The sequence below is a fragment of the Crocodylus porosus genome, unplaced genomic scaffold (genome assembly GCF_001723895.1).
Source record: "Crocodylus porosus isolate Cpor-Errol unplaced genomic scaffold, CroPor_comp1, whole genome shotgun sequence".
In the NCBI taxonomy this organism is placed as follows: Eukaryota; Metazoa; Chordata; order Crocodylia; family Crocodylidae; genus Crocodylus; species Crocodylus porosus.
The window spans coordinates 19,541,679-19,563,864 of record NW_017728914.1 but is presented as its reverse complement, the minus strand read 5'-3'; the positions used below and the strand labels follow the sequence as shown (position 1 = coordinate 19,563,864).

Below are 22,186 nucleotides of genomic sequence, written 5' to 3'. Positions count from 1 at the left end.
TACGGGCAGATAAGGCAGGTACAACCTGTATTACAAAGTCTGGTCTGGGGAAAAACCCCCCTAAAAACAGATGCTATTAGGTAACAAAAGTCCATAAAAATGCCTTCTTCTCCTTGACTTAAAAAAAAAAACTAGAACTCTTGGTTCCAAAACGATACCTTTTATTAGACCAACTGGAAAATGGCAAGAAAACCGTCCTTTTTCTTGCCATTTTCCAGTTGGTCTAATAAAAGGTATCATTTTGGAACCAAGAGTTCTAGTTTTTTGTATGTCTTTTTGTCTCAGACCAAAACGGCTACCAAGTACACCCTTCTTCTCCTCGAAACTTTTCAAGAGTCAAAAGTTCTCCTTATGCTCACCAGAAATTGTACATCACAGCACAAGCTAAGGAAAGATCAGGTCCTTCTATTACCATTAGTGGCCTCAGGATGAGCTGAATTGCTCTACGGTAAATTAAAAAGGCTACATGGCTCCTTAAGTGTCTGGAGACTCTATCAGAACACCCGCCCTTACCCAAACAACTGGCTGAGATATTGGCCTCACCTTCCTTGAATCCTCCATACACTTCTGTCAGCATTCAGTCTAAGCCACCTGCTCATTTGGCAAAACTGCTGGGGAGGGAGGGAGGGAGGGGGGTGGGCACTGCAGATCTCATCTTGGTCTTACCAGCCCTGGGAGCTGCAGCATCCTTGTACACTGGATCTCTGCACATGCTTCTAAAGCAGGAATTGCACAATACTGAAGGGGCCCCATATGAGCTCTCCCTCACCTTGGGAGGGGTCACACTGAAATCAGTGGGACTTTCGGAGAAGGGTCCTGATTTCTGGGGGAGCTGGAGGGAGGGGGAGGGCAGGTTCTGCGCCTGTCTTCTTCTTGTGGGGCTTCTGATTATTTGTCCGGTCCCGAAGCCAAGCATTTCATCTAGCCTCCACTTTCCTCCTGAAGAAGGAAGTTTACACTCACTTTCTGATCCGATTCCAGGGATCATGTGCTGCAGTTAAAAGGGAGGGTGTGGCCGGCTCAAGGCTGCACTAGACGAACTCGATCTACCCGCGCCACCCGGCTGGCCCGAGGAGGAAGCTGCGCCGCGCTCCGCTGCACCTGGCGCCTGGGTCGAGCCGTCAGAGACGGTCCCAGGGCGCAGGGAGGGAAGGGGCAGCCGTCACCGCTCCCCGGCTGAGGGGTCCCGAGCAGATCGGGAGCCCCGGGCTGAGTCGAGCGCTCGCCTCCGCCCGAGCCCGCAGGGGAGGTGATCGCGCCCATCCCGCTCCAGGCAGCAGCTGCGGATCTGAGACGCGGCCGGCAGCAGCGATCCGCCCCGCCCCGCCCCGCCCCGCCGGGCGCAGCGGCGGCGCCGTAGCGGGAGCTCTGCGCGGAGCGGGTCCCGCGCGGAACAGCGGGCGCCGCGCCGCGGTCCCCGCTCAGAACGCTCGAGTCGGCTTGCGTGTCCCGCCGGCCGCCCATTGGCTGCGCCCTTTGTGATGTCACGCCCGGCTGTTCTATAAGCTGCCTGGCACATAACGGGCTCGGGACACTTGGCTGCTGCCCGGACGGGGCGGGCGGCGGGGCTGGGGCTGGGGCTGCGGCTGGCCTGGCCGGAGCCCGGCGGCAGCGGGGAGCCATGGCCGCGGCGCGGAACGCCAGCGGGCTGGAGAGCGCGAACAACACCACGCTGTCGGGGGACGTGTGGATGGTGGGCATGGGCGTGCTCATGTCGTTCATCGTGCTGGCCATCGTCTTCGGCAACATGCTGGTGATCACGGCCATCGCGCGCTTCCAGCGCCTGCAGACGGTCACCAACTGCTTCATCACGTCGCTGGCCTGCGCCGACCTGGTGATGGGGCTGGCCGTGGTGCCCTTCGGCGCCAGCCACATCATGCTGCGGATGTGGCAGTTCGGCAACTTCTGGTGCGAGTTCTGGACGTCGCTGGACGTGCTGTGCGTGACGGCCAGCATCGAGACCCTGTGCGTCATCGCCGTGGACCGCTACTTCGCCATCACCTCGCCCTTCAAGTACCAGAGCCTGCTGACCAAGGGCAAGGCCCGCGTGGTCATCCTCGTGGTGTGGCTCGTGTCGGCGCTCACCTCCTTCCTGCCCATCCACATGCACTGGTACTGGGCGGACGGCCCGGAGGCCCGGGCCTGCTACGAGGAGGCCACGTGCTGCGACTTCTTCACCAACCAGGCCTACGCCATCGCCTCCTCCATCATCTCCTTCTACCTGCCCTTGGTGGTCATGGTCTTCGTGTACGCCCGGGTCTTCCAGGTGGCCAAGCAGCAGCTGAAGAAGATCGACCAGTTCCACGTCCAGGGCGGGCAGCAGCCCGAGCACAACGGCCGGCCGGGCCGGCGCGCCTCCAAGTTCTGCCTCAAGGAGCACAAAGCCCTGAAGACCCTGGGCATCATCATGGGCACCTTCACGCTGTGCTGGCTGCCCTTCTTCATCGTCAACATCGTGCACGTCATCCAGGACGACATCATCCCCAAGTACCTGTACATGCTCCTCAACTGGCTGGGCTACGTCAATTCCGCCTTCAACCCGCTCATCTACTGCCGCAGCCCGGACTTCAGGTTCGCCTTCCAGGAGCTGCTGTGCCTGCGCCGCTCCGCCCTCAAGCTCTACGCCAACGGCTACTCCAACAGCAACGGCAGGAGCGACTTCCACGAGGACGACAACGGCTACCCCGCGGGGCCGGATAAGACTTGCGAGCTGCTGTGCGAGGGAGGTGCCGGCGCGGCCCGAGGAGGCTTGTTGCACTGTCAAGGTACTGTGCCCAGTGGTCGCCCCGAGCCCCCGGGGGGCAACCCGAGCACCCAGCTCTCCGCGTTGTAGGGCTCGGCCTTCCTTAGGGGCGAAAGGGCACGCGGCGGCCAGAGGACGGCCGGGAGGTGCCTGCCCGGGGTGCGCGGATGCACAACCGCTGTAGCAAGGACCTATTTATAGGCGCGCCGGGGGGTTATTTTCAGCCTGTGTAGCAGGCTCGGCCCGGGAGGAGCGGGTGACTTTTGTGGTGTCCTTGTCCCTGTGTTGATCTACCTCAGAGCTCTAGTTAGAACCGTCATCATCATCATCATCATCTTCGTCTTCACCGTGGCCTGAACCGCGGAGCTGCCTCCTCTCGGGGGCTGGGCATCGGCGGGAGAGGGCTCGGGTCGGAAGCCTGCCCCTCCCCTCCCCCCCCAGCGCTGCGGATGCTCTCAGCCGCGGGCACCTGTAGAAAGTTGGGCAGACAACTTGTTGTTAAGCGACGCTTTTCCGGCGCGCTTCCGACCCGCGCCCGCGCCGGGCAGATCAGCCGGGGGAGGGCCGGGGGTGCTGCACGCCTCCCCCGCGGGCTCCGGGCGGGGGCAGCGCTGGCCCGGCTGGAGGCGTCTTTCCGGCCTCCCACGGCCTGGCCGAGGGCGCGGGGGGCCGAAGGCTTCCGACAGCCACGGCCGTGGCCCCGGCTGCGCTGAACACGTGGCGAGGGGTTTGGGTGCTTAGTTCCCCTTGGCTGGGCCGCGCGGCGGGGCTGGCAGGACACGGTGTACAGACGTGCATCGCGACCAGCACTGCCAGGGCGGCCCGAAGCCCGCAGCCCCTCGGGTCTTTCCTCTCCCCTCCTGCCAGCTCTTGAAGCCCCGCATCTCGGCTCCCGGCCCTGGCCCAGCCCGGCCGGGGCGCGCCGCGGGCGGCGGGCCGGGGGCTGTCAGAGGGAAGCTGATGCTCAGACGCGGGCGGACAGGTGCGGGGGGAGGCGGGAGAGAGCAGCGACACGGGCCCTTCTCGGATCCGCGGTGGCAGGGAGCGATCAGCGATCCCTCGTGCTTTGAAGGGCTGCAAAGAGCGGGGAGCGCAGCGGGGTGTCAGCCTGCCCCTGGCTCCTGGGCCGTTCCCGTGTTGCTGCTCTGCTGGTTCACTAGTGCCCCCCGCCTGGGCCAGGGACCTTCCCCCGGCTGTCTGTCTGGCTTGAGTAGGCAGCCCCTGCTCACTGCCCGCATCCTGCTGAGGGCAGGGGGCTCTGAATCTGGTGCCCAGGCTCGAGGGGCTCCTAGGAATCCTACCGTGGGGAGGAAATGTCAAGCAGGAGTGAACAAAATACCAGGGATGGGGCTGGCAGTCAGCTCAATGCTGCTGCCAAGGGGCTGGAAGGACAAAACTCTCTCCCCAGAGCATCCAGTGCTGCGTTTCTCAGGGGTATTGCCAGTGGATTGAAGAGGGACCACTTGCTGCACAGTCAGACGAGCAGCTGCTGCAGAGCGCAGGTTATCTTCTCCCTTTGTTCTTATTGCACTGCTTTACTTCTGGGACACAGGGCAGTTTCTCAATAGCTTCCTGGGCACTCAGCAGCTGCTAGGGCTAAGATCATCCTAGGCTTTACCATGTCCAGTGAGGACAGCTACAGAGACTGTCACTGGGAGAGCTGGCCTGCAGGGGCCAAGCTGTGTGCACCTCCATCAGAAATCTGCAGGTGGCTCCTATTCAGGCTAGGGCTGTGGTTTGATCTGACAGCTGCAAGCCAGATGCAATGGATGGATACCCCAGGTAGTGTCCATGTGACCCACGCACTACCTGGCTGGGACCATAATGGGGGAAACCTCCCCTGGCCACACTAAGTCTTTGGTGAGTTTCCCTTGTGTACATTGCTCTGCCAAAACATGCCCTACTTTTTCACCTCTCTCCAACCATCTTGTTCAACAGCTGGGAAGAACAAGCAGCTCTGTTGCCCTTTTTTCAATTGTCTCCTTAATCTTGTCAACTTTGTGCACAGTCAATTTGGGAATTAAATTGTGCAGTGAGCAAAGCAGTTATTGAGGTAATAGAAAAGCCCTATTGGAGAACAAAATGCCTGGGGAAGCTTTTTGGCAATGTTTCCTGCACTTGGAGGGTGGGGAGAAGGGAAGAGCTGTTGTAACCAAGGGAAAGACTTGCAGCATCTTTGGTGTTACAGGAGATTGGAGACTTGGGCAATAGATACTGACATCCTGTCTTCTGCAGGTTTGCTGTTGTCTTTATGGGACAAGGTTATAAGAGAGAAAGTAGGCCCCATGTGACACAAGGGAGTGTGAGTTTCTACAGACAGATCATTGCAGTCCCAGCACTTGGGCGGTTGCACTGCTCTGCACAACGTGTCCGCACTATGCCTACCATCTGCATGCTAAAAGCAGTGTCACTGGCTCATATCTTTTTGGCCACTGAAAATACTGACTTGGGCTCCTCTAAAGCATGTGTGTGCATGGAAAGCTAAGGAGCTCTCATGTGTATTAGTCAAGTCTCCTTTAAAAATGTAGCAAGTGGAATATAAAATGATGGCAACAGAATTCATACAAAAGATGCCTGGCATTTCTTTAAAACGCACGGCACATTCCAATATGGAGAAACATGAAAATAACCAGTCATCACCCATTTTTGGTCTTAGAGGCCAGTTTGCCATTGTCCTGCACTTTGGGTCGTTATCTGCACCAGTATAAATGAGGGTCAGTACTACCATCCCAGTCTAATAATGCTTTACACCCCCTTGCAATTACTCCACACTGACAGAAACGATGGTACGAAGCGCAGGCAGTAGTGAATGAATCTCAGAACCAGTCTGAACTATATAGGCTCATGTAGACATAAAGCTTTGGCTTTTAGGGAAGGACATGTTGAAATTTCCATTTCCTCCTCTCTACAGCAATGTGCTCTGATCACTTAGGAAGAGTGGCTGAGAAAAAGAAATAGATTGAGGTTCATCCTTCTGTTCTACTGCAAAAAGAATGAGTGCATGACTAGCTGTCCTGAATCAGGACTGTAGGACCAAGCCCAAAGTAGATGCAGAAAAAGGGAATATGTCCTGAGAGAGCATTTTCCTCATCCATTATCTATTAATATCCTATGTGTGGTGAGTTTCAGGGTGTTCAGGTTGGTCTATGATCATTGGCCGCCCCCTAGCACCAAGCAGAGAGCAGGGTTTGCTTTAAGGATTTTGCCTGGTGCATCTCCCTCTGCTGTCAATGTAAGGTCATAAGTAGATCCCATGTACAATTTAATTCCTGTATTCAGTTTTTAAATTTTAAAGCAGCTCAAGCAAACATATAGAGTGGTAACATTTTGGAGTATGCAACTGCTGCTGAAGAAGTCATTGGGTCTACAAAAACATTATCTCTGAAGATAAACATTAACAGGCTGTCCTAGCAAAATGAAACCTGACACAGCGCAAGACTTAGGAACGCAGGGAATCAGGCGCTGTTTGTTAATGAAGCTTGTTTCGTACAGTACAAGGAATTGGATACAGGACACCAATGTACAGTACAGAATGTGCATGTAAACACACATATTCATCACATACATGCTGAATTGTCTACATCAGCAAGTGTGGATATTACTATTACATAGCACCCTAGAGGAAGTGAAAATTAACTTCCCAGTAGTGACAACTGATCTCCTTGCCCATGTTCTTAGTTTCATAATAGCAACAACAAGTTGCTTGCAGTATAATTGACTATAATAACATATGCTATAATATATAATGTGTATGATTATACACCCATGAATAGAATTATATGTATATGTGGCATAGAGGATATTACCAGTTGGAGGGGCCTTAAAAGACTGAATGAGCTAGTAGGGGGAAAATGGCATCAGCTCTCATAAATGGAAGTTAGCTTTCTCTTTAGCAAGGGCCCAATTAACCAAATTCACACAGACTTTCATGGGAGCAAAATCTGACCCTCAGTACAAATAAATATACCAGTATTACAGTGCTGTTCATATATTGCAATTATTATTGTTTGTTCCTGTTTGCATGACAGTTGGATATAGGAGCTCTAGTCACAAATGAGGATGCCATTGTGGTAGGTGGCACCCAAACAGCTACCACATTTATATGGCATCTTACACTCAAATTTCAAATGCTGTTGCTCTGTATAGCCAAAGATGCAAAGTAGTTTATTTCAGAACAACATTGAGGTTCAAAGCACTAGACTGTGGAAAGATGAAGTAGCAATAGATTATTCACTATAAGGCTGGGAAGGAGACCTAGATAATGTGATGTGGGCACACAGTTCGGATGAGCCAAGATGATTCACGCAGGTCCACTTACAATTGCTGCAGATTGCATGTCTTTTTTCTAAAGCAACAGTAGCAAAACAACTAGGGGGTTGCGAACTGCTGAGAGCCCCAGAAGTTGAAGGTAATACTTAACAGTTCCTTCTGAAATCCACAGAAAAAATGAAGCTAATCCTCAGGTGCTTACTTAGATATTACTCTGGTCTTACGCAGTCAAAATCTCACTTTGGAATTAGGCCCATTAAACTTTGGTGGCCTTCCAAAGACATATCATATTTAAAAGCACAAAAAGAAAGAGTGCTGTGAAATCAGTCAGCCACCATACAACACACACAATAAACAGGCCTTCATGGTAACTACCACACAAAGATTAAAATAATGGCTAGAAAAGAAGATCTCTTGTGTGGTAATTTTGTAATGAAGAACCAAACAACCTAGACAAGACTGAAATAGGTATATATAACCAGAGTGTTTGAGCCAACTCTCCAGCTCTGTAAAGTGATTTCAGTGATTACTAGTTTCACCAACAAAGAGTCTAACTCAAGAGTGTGTTATATCCACAATAAAATACACAGTCCTATTTTCTCTAGTGGGAAAAAGTCCTACCAAACCCCTCCTTTACTCAAATGAAACACCATATTGGATTCACTCCACTGAACCCATCTAAGGCTACGTGCTGTGCTGCTGATTTATACCTTGCCTAATCCCTGCAAAGTCAGTGAAACTGACTTGGAAGAAACTGGAGAATCTTGACTCCTTGTGTAATGATATGTACAGTTACTTGTAAATAGATATCATAGTGGCCACTACATCCATTACCTTTTGCACTTTGAGGAAAAAAAGTATTTTTTTAAATCATTCAGTCTAGTTCAGTGTTGTAGTTCCTGCTTTGCCTCATCACAAAATAGCATCCTAGCTGTAGATCCCCAAGTCATTTTTTACCTTTGGCAGCTAAAATTTTCCAGTGATAACTCTTTGCTTCACCCTTCAAATAGGTATAGCATTTAAGAGTTGCTACACTGTGTCAAGTCTTGCCTCTGGAGACATTCCCGGAGGGCTTCTGCATTCTGCAGGCTCTGGGTCTCCAAAAATGAATTGAAACTCACTGCACTTTTAGATTATCATTGAAGTGCAGTGGGCACTGTTAACATATTAGAAACAGGCTAATCCAGACTCTCAGTAATGCATTTGGCTCACTGCTCTTTTAAAATACTGTTAGCCCTGTTCTAAATCCTCGAGTAATTCTGGTTCAGATGTAGGCTTCAGCACCTCTTATTCAGAGTCTGATTCTGCCTACACTGGATTTATTTCATGCCCAGCACAGGTTTCTATAGCATCTTGCTATCTTTGCTCTGCTTTCTTTGTTCTGAACATATGACACAGACTGACAGAACTTAGCCAATTTTCTGACTGCTGATTGCTATAGGAAACTACTAATGAGAGGAGCTGCTTGTCAGTGAATGTTATTATACTGTAATGTGATATTGAAGTCTGTGTATGGGCAGATATATAAGGGTGAGCAAAGGCTGCAAGCTAGCAAGATTCTTATGGACCCAAAGTGTGAGTGACTGAGATGCCAGTAATCGTGTATGGCAATCTATACCTACACCTCTCCCAGCAATTTTGGTTCAGGCATTTTGCTTCTGTGAAACAGCCAGAGTTTGACTAGGTTTGCTCTTGGTGCCTTATTTAAGGGTGATTACAAGAACTATACTGAAACAGTGGGAGGGTGGTCAGCTGGTTACCAGATACCCAGAAATGCTTGGGAACAGGCTGAGCTTAATAAAAAAAAAAAAAATTGAAGAAACAGGAAGGAGCCTCTGCCTCTCTGGACAGAGAGTGAGTGGGGGGAGCCAGAACATGCTGTGCTCCTCAGCTCCCTCAAGTCATGGGCCTTTGCACTTTTTAAAAGGTGTTATTTATTTATTTATTTGCTTACTAGAAGGGAGATATTTTTGTCATTGCATGATCCCTCCAATTTGGAGTGTGTCAGCCAGGAGTCAACAGAATGCTGAAATCCCCTTGAAAGCATCTCCCTCCCTACCCGTGTTACAGCTGTCCTAACTACATGGGCTAGAGGCACCCATGCTGCTAAGACGGCCAGACTTTGTTTCTCTCTCTCTTTCTTGCTGCATCTCTCCCATTCACCTTTTCTCTCCACTTGTTCTGCTTGCTTCTTTTCCCCAGCGTAGCTAATCCATTTTCTGACAAGATTAGCTTCCGTGATTTCGGTTCATTCTTTTGGCAGCAAGCTCTGTCCACTGTTTATTTTGATTGGTCTCTTGTTTGCTGTTCAGAGCAAAGAACCACCAGTGTAAAGAAAACTGTTATCCCACTGAAACAGGGAAGAAAAAAAGGGTTGCTGGAGCAAGTTATCAACCTCTGATATATATGGGGCAAAATGTCCTTTCCAGCCTATCTCCCCTGTAAACCCAAATCAGTGATGTTTCAGTGCATGTGCCTAGGGCCAGATATCAAATAATTCTTAGTCTGATGCCTAAATGGTTCTGAGCTTTTCTGAAAAACTAGGCTTTGGATAGTGAACCTGTCAGAGGCAGATATAAGCAGCCACATGTTCATTTAAACATTATGTTGTGGTTTATAGGGTATTCATAAATTAGACCCACAGACATTTAATGTTTGGTTACTCTAGCTCCCATGCAAGAGCCCAGGCACTGCTTAGTATTTTGTGAGCATGGAACGGTCCCTTTCTCACTGAAGATCTCTGCTGTCTGTGCTAATGCACCTATCCACACTGATGTTCCATACCATTGTTATTTTCTCATTGACAATATTTTCAAAATGAGCTTTATCCTTAACTCTTTTCCCCCACTTCAGACAAACCTGTTTGCGACAGATGCACGGTGCTTCCTGTGAACTCACACTTGTTTTGCAAATAGGTTGGTTAGACCCTGTTCTCCCCACATCCATCCTTTAGGAGCAGGATGGGAGGGAGGAAGTCCACAGTACTAGCTATTTCCTGTGATACTGCAAAGCAGGATGATTAAGTTATGGCCCAGCATTGCAGCTTGCCAGAAGCCCTATGGCAATAGCTTAAGCCCCCAAGCCTGCAGCTGATAGCATAGTGCTTTGCTCAGGTGGAACCAGGTTGAAGACAACCTGAGTTCCAGAAGGGCACAGCAGTTCACTTGTGCTACCAGTGGCTATAGGATTGGGGCCCATGATGGTAGAATATAGAGCCGATTACACCCAAGCTAATCTTCAATGGAGAGGTGCTCCAACAGGTATCAGCAAAGCAGTTTAGATGAATATAGCACACTCCATGCTGACAGCTAGAGTTCTGCATGGATCACATGTCTGTTGTAGAGAGGGGGGCAGCCACAGGCTACTTGTATAACCTGCTGGTCCATCCCTCATCCATAGTGTTAGCTGGGCCTATCCATAAGACTCCAACATGAAACCCAGATTCACCCCTCCATTAGCTGGAATCAGAGTGTAATGGAGAGATGAATTAGGCACAAATATTTTAGGAGGCTTCAAGTTCTTAAGAGCTCTTTAACATAAACATGAATGTATCATTCCTCTGTTGCCATAATGACACCTTTCCTTCAGTCTTCTTACCTCTCCAAAGCCAGGAGCGGTCATGTGAATTTCTGTGCAATATTGCTGATGTCAGCAAGAGTGTGTCGGGAAATGTTTTCTTGTTTACTGTCCTACATAAGGTCATTTTTTGCACAAAAATATAAATAAATAGATATAAGTCAAATGTACAGTTATTTTTGTTTTTCTAGGCAGTTCTATAAAGATTCATATCTATGAAAATGTGTATGGTCGAAGTTGGAGTATTTATTGCAGGCCCTATTGTTTGCCATGTGTGTTTAAATAAAGAGTATTTATGGTATTGCTTCTGTTCAAGCGTCCTTGTTTAAAAGTTCTTTTACTGTGGTCTTGGCCAACTATTTTTCCCCATGTTCTCTCAGGCTTTTCCAGTGGACTTTCCAGGGCTTGAAAAAAGCCCCATTCACGTGTTAGTGCACAGGCTTGAAAAACCTTGTGGAGCCTGCAAAAGGCCTTCATCTCCTGAGGCCTGATCCTATAAAGAGCTGAGCTCTCTCATTGTCTTATCTCAGAGTTCAGGGCCATCAGTCTAAACGGCTTTCAAACAACCCTTTTGCTCTTCTGACAGTTCATTTTGCAAGCACTGCAGCACTGTCTTGAATGAATCCTGTACATGTGCCATGGAACAGGACTGCTTAAGAAGTGCTGTCAAGTATTTATCAACAGCTTTTTAAAATCTTTTGTTGCTAGTTTTCAGTGCTGATATTCCAGTGAGCCATCAGAGAAACACCTGCTAGATCACAACATGTGCCCTTGAGGACAGTCCTGCATGTTCAGGGAGGGACCATCGGGGTCCTTGTTAGATCCTTTCCAGTTGTATCTTTAATGAGTTGACAGCTCCTTTAAGGGACTGGAGCAACCTCAAGGGGCTTTTGGGAAAGCTTGATAGTTTTCTGGCCTGCATCCTGATGGCTATAAAAGTTCTCACTGTTCAAAACACTCATCACGACAGTGAAAGAATGAGAAAAAAATGAAAAAAGCCATCCAGAAACCGAGCCCAGAGTGTGGCAATGTAAATACATTTGGCATTCTTCATGCCACTTAAAACCCTGACCAGCTTCTTGGTAGGAAAAGAGTTCGCATGCCCTGCACATTTCAACATTACCCCTTCCGAAAAACAGTAGGGCTTTACAGAGGCATGGCATGGCTTGAGCAGGGAAGGGGTTGAATCAGTGCTACCAAAGTCATTACAGCTTCACAAATTTTGATAATTTTTTTCTGTTATAGTTGCTGCTTTTCAAAGGGCCTAAGAGCCCTACAGAGAGATACAAGTGTTCTTCTGACTGGGCGGCCCCTGAGGTATTAAGAGCCAGACTTTTAGTGAGAGTTGAGGACATGCAGCCCCCAACAGGCCCAAACTTTAAAATGGGAGCTTCTCACTGGAGTAAAGTCTGAGTTATGTCGCACCACAGGGAAAAAGCATTTTACCCTTAAAGGCCATGCACAACACTTTCCTAAGTCCTTTTTGTTTGAACCATAGCTGCTTCTTTCCCCATCCTGCTTTCTCTTCAGTTTGATCCCACAGTGATGTAATGCATTATAGTGATGTCATCATGATATTACTGTGGGAAACTAGGAAAATGACTCAAGCAACAGGAACATTTGAACTGGGAGGAAGGAATTGTTACTAAATCTTTGGAGACATACCTGACAACAGCCTCCAGGTCATCTCTTTTCTCAGTGTCAGGTTGTTCAAACTCTAGCTGAATTCTGCAGTTTTATTTGAATCCTGAGAAATGTATAAACATCAAAGAGGCCTCAGAGATATCCCTGCCAAGTCCTTTGTCCTGGTATAAATATTTTTTTTTCTCAAGTGCATGCAAGTGTGAAAATCCCTCCTTAATCTTATAACTGCAGCGGGGAGGAAACACTTCATGCAGCTTTGGGTGGGAGCAGAGGCCTCTTGCCACAGAGCTTGCATGCGAGCCTGCAGCCATCTCTCTTACTGGAACAATACAGCTCAGAGCCTTACTCTTTCTGTCCGAGTCTCACCATAGCTGGACCACAGAAGGCTAAATGCCTGCTCCTTAGCCCCACTGATCTGGTAGCAATGTTGCCCGGACCAAGAGCCAAATCTTAAGGTCCTTATCCAATTTTTACTTTGCTCAAGTTCACTGAATTTAATAGGAGCTTTGCCCAAGTAAGAACTGAATGAAAACTGAGCGAGTACCTTATAATCCAGGCCCAAAAGCAGATTGTTCAACAAAACAGATCTTCCGGTGATATTTAAGTGAAATGTTTCTGTCTGCAGTAGAGGTGATGGATAGTTACAACATTACTACAAATTGAGAAAAGAGAGGACCGTGCTTTAATTGTTTAATTCTTTCAATAATGTAGCAATCTCAGAACCTAACATATAGCATAAAGGAGGGGTACTACTACAAAACTAGTGCAATTTTATTACTATGGTTTATTGTAGATGGTCAAGATTTACACTCAAACTTTTGCCTTTACATGCCCCTTTTGATAATGGTTGATTCCTGAGTTCCTGGGCATAAAGTTTTTCTAATCAATCTACTGAGCAAAAAAAAAAAAGAGAAAAAAAACACACACACACACACACACACACACACACACACACACACACACACACACACACACACACACATATTTGTATGACAGAAAGCCAAGATAAGAGGTAATGCTACAGTGAATATTTACTGCCTTGCAATGACCACTGCCTCCTGACCCTCAGAAATCTTGCTCTGCCCACCACCCCTGCTTCTAGATCCCTCTCCAAATTACCAGTACCATCCTCTGGTGAACCCACCTTCTTTCCAGGTACTTTCAGTAGGTCTTCGCATCCCCTTTTCTAAAGCAAAGGGACTGTTCAAAGCAGTGTATCATTAGATCCTGTGCAAATCCGTATTGTGAACTTCAGAGCTATAGATTAACATTACTGCCTTGTATTCAGGAGCGGAATCATTTTAGAGCTGGATTCTGCTGCCAGCGGCACAGGTATAAATCAGGAGTTAACGCCAAAGTCAATGCTACCACTGGGGATCAATCAGTATTAAGCTCTGTAACAGCATGGTATATGAAGCACAGTTATTAGCATGGGCAATAAATGATTGCAGAGATTTTATGTTTGGACCAAGCGCCTTTCATAGTCATGATGGACTGCTTGCTGTGGCAAATCTCTTTTGAATAGACCAGGCTCATTTCACTTGGTGTTTTGCTAGGGCTAGATTGGGAGGTTTTAAGCACAGCCTGAACAAAGAGGTGGAGGCATCCATCTCCTTCAGCTTGACCCCAGAAGCTTGTGCAGGGTGCTGCTTTGCCCCTCAGACCACATGCAGGCATGTAATTTGACCCCTAGTGCAGTTGTTTTTTTCTCCTCTCAGACATGCATAGATTTAGAGTAACTCCCACCAATGCCAAATCAAGGTTAGATTGGAATCACTCTTTGTGCTTCATCCCATCCCATCTTTCAGTCATGGGCCCTCTGTTTCTCCATCACTCTTAACATGTAATTTAAGGAGAATGTCAAAATGAAAATCCTTTTAAGAGAGAGAAATGAGCTCTCATGTGGTCACTGGGTCAGCTTGGGCAACGTGGTCCTTCTGGGAGTAAGCTTGCTCCACAATAAACACCCTGTCAGCATACTCTCTGGCTCAGGAGACTGCATGCGGGATAAACCCTACAAAGCCAAACAGAGTTTCTTCTGGAAGTTCAGCTCTCGACTCATTCAGCTCCAGGTGCTTTCTGTTTTCACATGGCCAAAGAGATGGTAGAAGCCCAAGGCAGCTACATGGAAGGGCACTGAGGGAGGGCCCTGCCTTGAAAAACCAGGACTAGATACAGGCATTCAAAAAGCCTGAGGCAGAGTCGATCTAAGTTACGTGGTTTCTGTAAGTGGCGTAGTTGAGATCGATAGCATACAGAGCATATTAGCCCTTTGGTAGGGGCGGGGGGAGCAGATCTTGGACAGGACTCTGTCATTTTTAAACCAGTCTGTGTGTTACAGGTATAGGCGGGTTTCCAATCACTTATACCAGTAAGAGTGTAATGTCTGTACCTGGCCCAGGAACGGAAAACCACAGCCCTTAACTGATGTGTAGGAGAGCGAACAGGGCTTAGCAGATTGCACTGTCAGAAGCTCGGTGAGTTCCTACTCGTTCAGTGTGGCTGGGGAGCATGAGAGGACACAGAGACGAAGCATGGAAAGGAGGAAGGAAGAGGGAGAGGGAAAGGCAGGGGTACAAGGGAGGATTTGATAACCAGCTCTAAATAGAGAAAGGGCAGTTATAAAAAAGGATGATGATCAATTAATCTCTGTCTACTGGAGACGGGACCAGAAATAATGGGGTTACATTGCAGCGAGACAGAAAGTTGCTCCTAGTATCCAACTTCAAACTATGAGTGGTTAAGCACTGGCCCAAGTTGACCTAGAGGGGCTGTAGGATCTCCCATCAGCAGAAGTTTTCAGCGCAGGTCACACAAACCTTTGGGTGGGACGATATGAACAGAGACAATCCTGCCTAGAGCAGTGGATTAGACTAGGCGACTTCCTGAGGTGCTTTCCAGCCCTCTTTTTCTATGAGCCTATTGCCTGGAAAAGGACATCACCTACTAATGATACCATCGAGCTTTGTCTTGAAAAAACTGGTGAAATGATGTCAGGGAGGCTGGGGGCAGTCCCTGCATCAGGGAGGGGAGCGAATCCCCTCTGAAAGGGACTCCCGAGAGAGCTTATTTCTAGCCCGAAAATCCTGCCAAGAGGCCTCTTATACTACCTAGACCTGAATGAACATCTTTGTGTCTCCCACATGGAAAGCACTGTGTACATGCTGTTCTTCTCCAGTCCTGATCCGTCCCCCCGCTATGGCTTGCTCTCTGCTGACATTTGCTAGCAGACTGTAAGCAACAGTTGTTGGTTGGTTTTCAGTAGCAATAAAAGGTGTTGACATACTGTACACTGCCAGCGCTGGGGACAGGGAGAAGGGAGTGGAGGCAGGGGTCGCATTCTGGGTGGCATGACTTGTCCAGCCGCACTGTACCTGACTCCTTTGCTTCTCATTCTGGTACCTGATCTGAGGCAAAGGGCCCATGCCATTCCCTGTAAGGAAACGGAAGGACGCAGCACACATTAGTAGTGTCACCCATCTCAGCCTGAAGGCAGACAGCACTGTTCTTTCTAGGCGTGACTTGTTTACTTTGGCTAGAGGAAATAAAAATGAATTAAAGAAAACACAAATCAAGCCAGAACAAAGCCTTGGCTCCCCAGCTTTCATAATCGTGGGCTGGAGCAACATCCTGCTCTAACCATCCCTGAGTGCCCATCACACATGCGTTCCAGTGCCCCCTTCCAGTCTCTGGGAGCGTAACGGCGATACCATGGATAACTGCTGCGGGAGCAGGCTTTATCAGGCTCGTTGCACCCTCTGAGATGGAGATACACATCACCTCAAGGCAGTGCTGTTGTATTCTAAGGCAATGGACCACACACACAATGCCTACAAAAGCTCTGGAGGCACTGGATAGTGGCCTATCTTTTCCTTGTGTCACTGTGCCTGTGATGCTACAGGCCTACATCAAACCTAATGTGGTTTAAGGAATATTTTTGTGCTGAATACAAGTTCTTTCTAATGCCTAATACAATAACAGTAAATTATTGGAGCAGGGACCATCATTCCATTATCTATTTGTATAGCACTGGTACTGTAGGATACAGGGACCATGGCTGAGGTTCCTAGCCACTACTATAAAACAAGTGACTAATCATTAATTAGTAATATTGCCCACCTCCAGCACTGGAAAACTATGAAATAGATCCTCCCCCACCCCCAGCCATGAGATAAGCTGAGGGTTCTTTTAATGCTGAACTCTTTAGTCTCTCTGTTTTCCTTGTCGGTTTGGAGCATTCAGGGGTCACATTTTCAAGCTTTCCCTAGTGCCATGAGGATTGGAGACTTCTTTTGAAAAACAAACTTTAACATTGCCATATAATCACAACTCCAAGATAAAATTCCAAGTAAAAACTGTAAGACCCAAGATAAAAATAATGAAAGTCCACAATAGCGTAAGGGCTAAACTTGTCCCTGGTTAAAATCTACCAACAACAATGCAGCTACACTTGCAATCGAAGGGAACTCAAAAATCTGCCAAAATGGCAAGAGCGGGAGATCAGTGATGAAGATAGTGATGCTAAAGGGAAAGTTTGGAGGGGCAAGTGGAGATTGTTCTGAGAGTAGGGTCCCCCATGAGATGGAATGAAGTAAAGTGTAGGAGAAGGGACAACAGGGAAAACAAAGCCCGAGGTGCTTGAAGGAACCTCGAGGTGAGAGCAAGGAAAGGGAATTTCATACAGGAAAGGCAAGGACTGAAAGAGAAGAGAAGTGGAAGAAGTCATGGGACCATGTAACTGCATTCTGAGCTTCCCTTCCTCCTGCTGGATTATGGGAACATAAAGGGAACCGAACCAACCAGCAGGAAGGTGGTCTGGTAGCAGAGCAGTTAAGGTATTTCATTGTGGGTCCAGAAGTATGACTTTGAATCTCACTATGACTGATGCTGAAGTCCTTGCCCAGTCAATTCAGCTGTAGATTGACTACCCAGCCCAAATGACCAGTTCTCCAAGGGAATTGGCTAGGATGCCAGTCACATCACACCTTGAGTACTGGTGGTTACAAATTCTGGGCCACAAAAGCTTGACAGACCTTTTTGCAGGGAATTGGGAAAGAGGCAATGGTGGATGGAGCAGTGGACAAGAAAGGGTTTCCCAGTGAGAGGAAAGCAGCTCATGGAAATAATGAGCCACAGTGAGCCATTTTCAGGGATGCTTAGCAGCAATGGTCAAGCTCCTTTGACAACAATGCAGCTAAACCAGGGATTAGTTTTGCTGGTTTCAAATGTCAGCAAAAGATGACTGCTTCTCACAACAATTTGTTGCCAGGGCTGGTGGGCCTGCTAATATGAATCTCCTCACCTTGGGCTAGCTAGTTCCTAATATACTCTTTCAGAGACTATTAATGTTGAGTCCAGAAATTACTCCAATACTACAGAAGCAGGTTAGGGAAGGTGACAAAAAAGGATAAAAAAACATTTATTTCTATCTTTGTTCTGTGTGTTAGCTGGTATTTTTGCCTCTGATGATTTCTCTTCTCCTTCTGGTCTGACAGAAGCAGCACTATTTTACTGCAGCATGAAACACTGGATCAGCAAGCAGCTACCTCAGAAAAAATATCTAAGGAGGGAGAGGATGAGCAGATCTTTTTGACATAAAGTAGGGATAGAAATCTGGCTCAGGAGGGCAAAGCTGGGTTTAAGACTGAACTATGGGAGCTATTGGTTTGAGGACAACACATCAGGCAAAGTAGCTTTACTTCTCGCCAGGTGATTGTGACTTGAGTGGGGTTGTATTTTGTCCATCTGCCATGAATCGAATAGGCTCCATGAGTGCACTCAGTACCCAGTTCAGAGAGACTGACAGTGTGAGAAAGCAAGGAAAGAAGGAAGTTCTTGCTTGGTTAGTGATTGTCTTAGTAACAGTAAAAGCTGCTTTGCAAAAATATCCTCTTCCTCCACTTTCAAACACTGGCGTATTTTTTTCTTATCTGTGCATGGAATCAGCAAAGGAGCAGAGTTCTTGTTGCAAAAAAAAGTTCTTGCAGTAGCTTAGAATTGCAGCTACAGATTTAAGTGCCCAAGGGTTGGCATTCAGTTTATGGCCAGTGTAAGATGACCACTGCAAGCTTTCCAAGACTTGATGGTCACACTAAGTTGTTAGCAGATATATGAAGCAGCATAATGGAAAGCAGAGGTTTGATTCCCAGATCCAGCCAAACTGCATGAGGCAGTGCCCAAGGTGCAAAGAAATGGTGTTTGTGCTAAATCCTGAAATTAGGGAACACTACAGAGCAACAGCACTGTGGTTCCTCCATCATACCCTTGACAAACCCTCTGAGCTGGGAGGCTGCAGGAACAGACATAGAGCAGGCTGCACCAATACTTTGGCACTCCAGTATTCTTTCAGGCTGGATAAAACCTTCAGTAGGCTTATTTGCACTGCTAGAGCTGGAGAAAGGCAATGGCGATCGCCAGGAGCTAGTCCCTGCTTGGAATTCGCCATCATTTTCAGTTCACATCATCTGGAAGGATGTAAACTTGGGTCTCCAGAGACAGGCGCAATAAACTCCTGTGTTGCTTATATCCTTGTTTATCAGAGCTGTAGGTTATAAACTGCAGAATCAATACCCTGAGCCCAAAATTCATGGGCACTTTTACTTGTGCCATTTCATGTCATGGGGATAGGCACAAGAATGCACCTCCAAGGGAGTACATGAAATTGAAATAGGAATGGGTTTGACCATGTGCCTCTAGTTATATGGCTTTTCATCATGGACCCTCACAATGGAAGAAATCTTCAGTGAAGCTTCTAAACAACCCCAAGTGCAATAGGTTGACAACCAGTTTGTATTAGGACCGTGGGGGGTGACAATCCAATCCAATCTTTATTTGGGCCCTAAGCTGAGCCCAGAACCTAATGAAGATGATGCAGATAGCTGGTAGGTCTGGCCCATAAGTTTCATCTTCACCTGGGTCCTTCACTTTCCAATGCCTATAACTAAAGTAGTAAAAATGGCAGAACAAAGTCTATATTGGACTTAATAGCGTGACGAAGGTCACAGCTAGAGCTGTTGCCAGAATCAAATGGGACACACCTCTGCTCTGTGATTCTTGTTACCTTCCTACACTGTATCGAACCTTCTTTGAAAAGGATCTTTCTGAGAAATGTGTAGAGCCAGGCTTTGTCCTGGGGGTTTCCAGATCCTGAAACTGTTTTTTGTTCAGGGTTAGCTGGGGAACTCCATGTAGCCCGAGTTGCCACACCTTCCTGCTAGTCCAAATAATGGTTTTAAGAAGGTTTCTAGAAATGATTCTAAAAAGACATCCTTGAAAGGTGACTGCACGCTGCTCCCCCTCTGTTAGGTGGAAGAAGAATACACATGACCAACGTGTCTAGGACCTCATGTGAATTTATCTGAGGTGAGGGCTATGTGACTCACTAGTGTAGGTACGTTATTGCTGTTTTTAAAACTGTTGAAATCCAGTGGTTCAGCTTCATAGAAAACTGATATGAAACCCAATTGCCCCAGCACAAGATCTATTCTGCTGTCTTTGGCAGTAATGGTCATGACTGTGGTAATGAAAAACTGAAAGGTGTTTTATACTCTCCCCAAAAACCATCAATTCCCTACTGGGCAGCAGAGTGTGCGAGGCTGTTTTGCCGATGAAAAACAGCCAGCCACCACACATATCTGAACACTGTCTGTACCTTTAGACTCATCTATACATGGCATCTCAGCCTGTCCCTTTACCTGTTACTTATCCCTGCCCCCCACCCCTCCAGCTGTATTCATCACCCCCTCTTTGCTTTTAGCTTCAGCTACCTACAGCATGAGAAGTGTTTCAGCAGACTCCTTCCCTGCAGGGGCGGTGACATGACTCACTGATAAGTCAGTCGAATGAGAGCTCCTCCTTGCTAGGAGTGGTGTTGAGCTGGGCCTCCCTCTGGTTTGGTTCTGGGAACGTCTGTGAACAGCCGCCTCGTTCATCAATGACTACGCTCGCAGTGGCATCTCCACACACGCCCAAGCCTCATTTCACATGCAGTCCACTGCAATAAGCACTGACGCTTGCATTTTCTCACATGCTGTTACTGGAAGTTGGGGGCCAACCAGTCTGCAGCTGTTGGTCCAGACAATGACTTCATAGAGCAATCTTGGCAAGAGGCACTTTACTTTGCCAAGATGCTGCAAACATGGGAGCCTACGTGATGGAGGCAAAAATATACTCTACCTTACCTGAATGAAAGATTAGCATAGTCCAGTATGATTTGACCATGCTCAGTGAGTCTCGGACTGAGACACTTGAGCAAGGGTGCACAGAGCCTTATCACTCAAGGTTGTTAATTCAATCCTCTGAGAGCTCTGAGCTGCACTGATGGGGTCTCCTTTGGTCAAAGTCAGTCTTCTGGTTTTGGTGCCTACGTTCAATTTAAATTAGGCTAGATCATCCAGTGTGTGCTCCTGTGACACAGCATTGCTCAGATGAGACTGAATAGCCGCACAAAGGCTAACTTCCTGTGGACTGGTGGGTGCTGACAAAAATAACACCACCTTCTGAGGCTCGAGTACAGCAAACATGGAGCCCCAGCAGATCAGGAAGTGAGTGTTATTAAAATCAGAAGTGGGCAGTGTTTCTTTATAAAAGTGATAACAGGCTCGGACATGTAAACGCTGTTCCCCAGAGCCCCGTCTCAAAAAGAAGACCCCAGGACTGAAGTAGCAGGGGGACACAGTGCATGGGTCATGGCAGAGCTGGAAGTCTGACTTTATCTCAGGAGCATATTTTGGCTATCTGAGCTCACAGTCTGTAATGTGTGGGGGGCACCAGAATTAGGACAACAATAGCAAAAACGCTTCAAACGATAATGCACTGGGGCCCCTCTGAGCCCACCCCAGAGTATGTTGCATCTCCAAGCTGGGTAGTCTGGTTTTGTTTTCCAGTTGTTTACTTCCAGCTAAAGAAATAGATACTTTCAGCTCTGGGGGTATCGAGTTCAAGTCACCAGTGTCAGTCAAGATACCAGCTATCACAGAAGTACTTCAGAAACATTAATGAATTAGGCCTTCAAGAAGTGTGATGTGGTGGATGTGTAGTGTAATCCCCACTGAGGTACCCAGGAGCCCTAGGTCACAAAGGAACCTGGGACAGAGCTCGGTAGAAAGGCTGCTTTGCCTGCTTTAAGCAATAGAAGTGCTGCACTGCAGGGCTGAGAGAGGAGTTAGCAGAACAGCCTGGATGGCAGGTGACTGGGGAGCATTAGGTGGTGCTGCTCAGGCTGGAGAGGCTTTGGCAGAGCTGTGCACCAGGTTGGGGAAGGGTCACGCGGTGTTGGCAGCCCTCCCAATGTACCTGTGACTATCACAGTACATGGGATTGTCTTAAAGTCTCACTGGTGAAGAACCTGTATTCATTTTTTTTTTAAACATAAACACTTGCACCCTGCCTGAGAGGAGGAAAGCTTGAAACCATGATGCCTAAAAGGCTCAACAACCAGGAGGCAAATAAGTCGCCACACTACTTTTTTTCAGTCGTCATGTTTTCTACAGGGGCAGACTCCTGATGCGGACAGCTTGGGGCTGACAATCCAGTTACAGGTCCTGTGGTAGAACTCGACTCAGCCTTTGAGCTTCTCATTTTTGTGAGGGCTAAAGTCCCCCTCTCTCTTTTTATTTATTAACTTTGCTTATCCCTAAAAGGGTTCTCCTGTTAGCATCCACCTTCCCAGATCACCATCCACATCTTGACAAATGGAGACTGCATGAAAAGTGGCCAGCAGCTCATGTGGCCAGCTCCTGATCTCCCATCTTATAGTAGTTTTTCCCATTTTTTTCCCCTCCTCCTTTCTGGAGTTACTCAACTTAAATCCCCTGACTTTTCATAGATTTCATAGACATCAGGGCTGGAAGGGACCTCGAGAGATCATCGAGTCCAGCCCCCTGCCCAAAGGGCAGGAAGTCAGCTGGGGTCATAGGACCCCAGCAAGATAAGCATCCAATTTACTCTTGAAGG

General features: G+C 47.8%; 1 protein-coding gene across 1 annotated transcript in view; it reads left to right on the top strand.

Annotated features, from left to right (window-relative positions):
* Nucleotides 1–1,567: 1,567 nt before the first annotated feature.
* ADRB2 (adrenoceptor beta 2) overlaps nt 1,568–22,186 on the top strand; it is a 49,666-nt gene continuing 29,047 nt past the window's right edge. Inside the window, exon 1 of the mRNA XM_019534943.1 lies at nt 1,568–2,765. Within this exon, the coding sequence (XP_019390488.1) occupies nt 1,622–2,765 (1,144 nt within the window). The 5' untranslated portion in view covers nt 1,568–1,621. The remainder of the gene's footprint in view (nt 2,766–22,186) is intronic.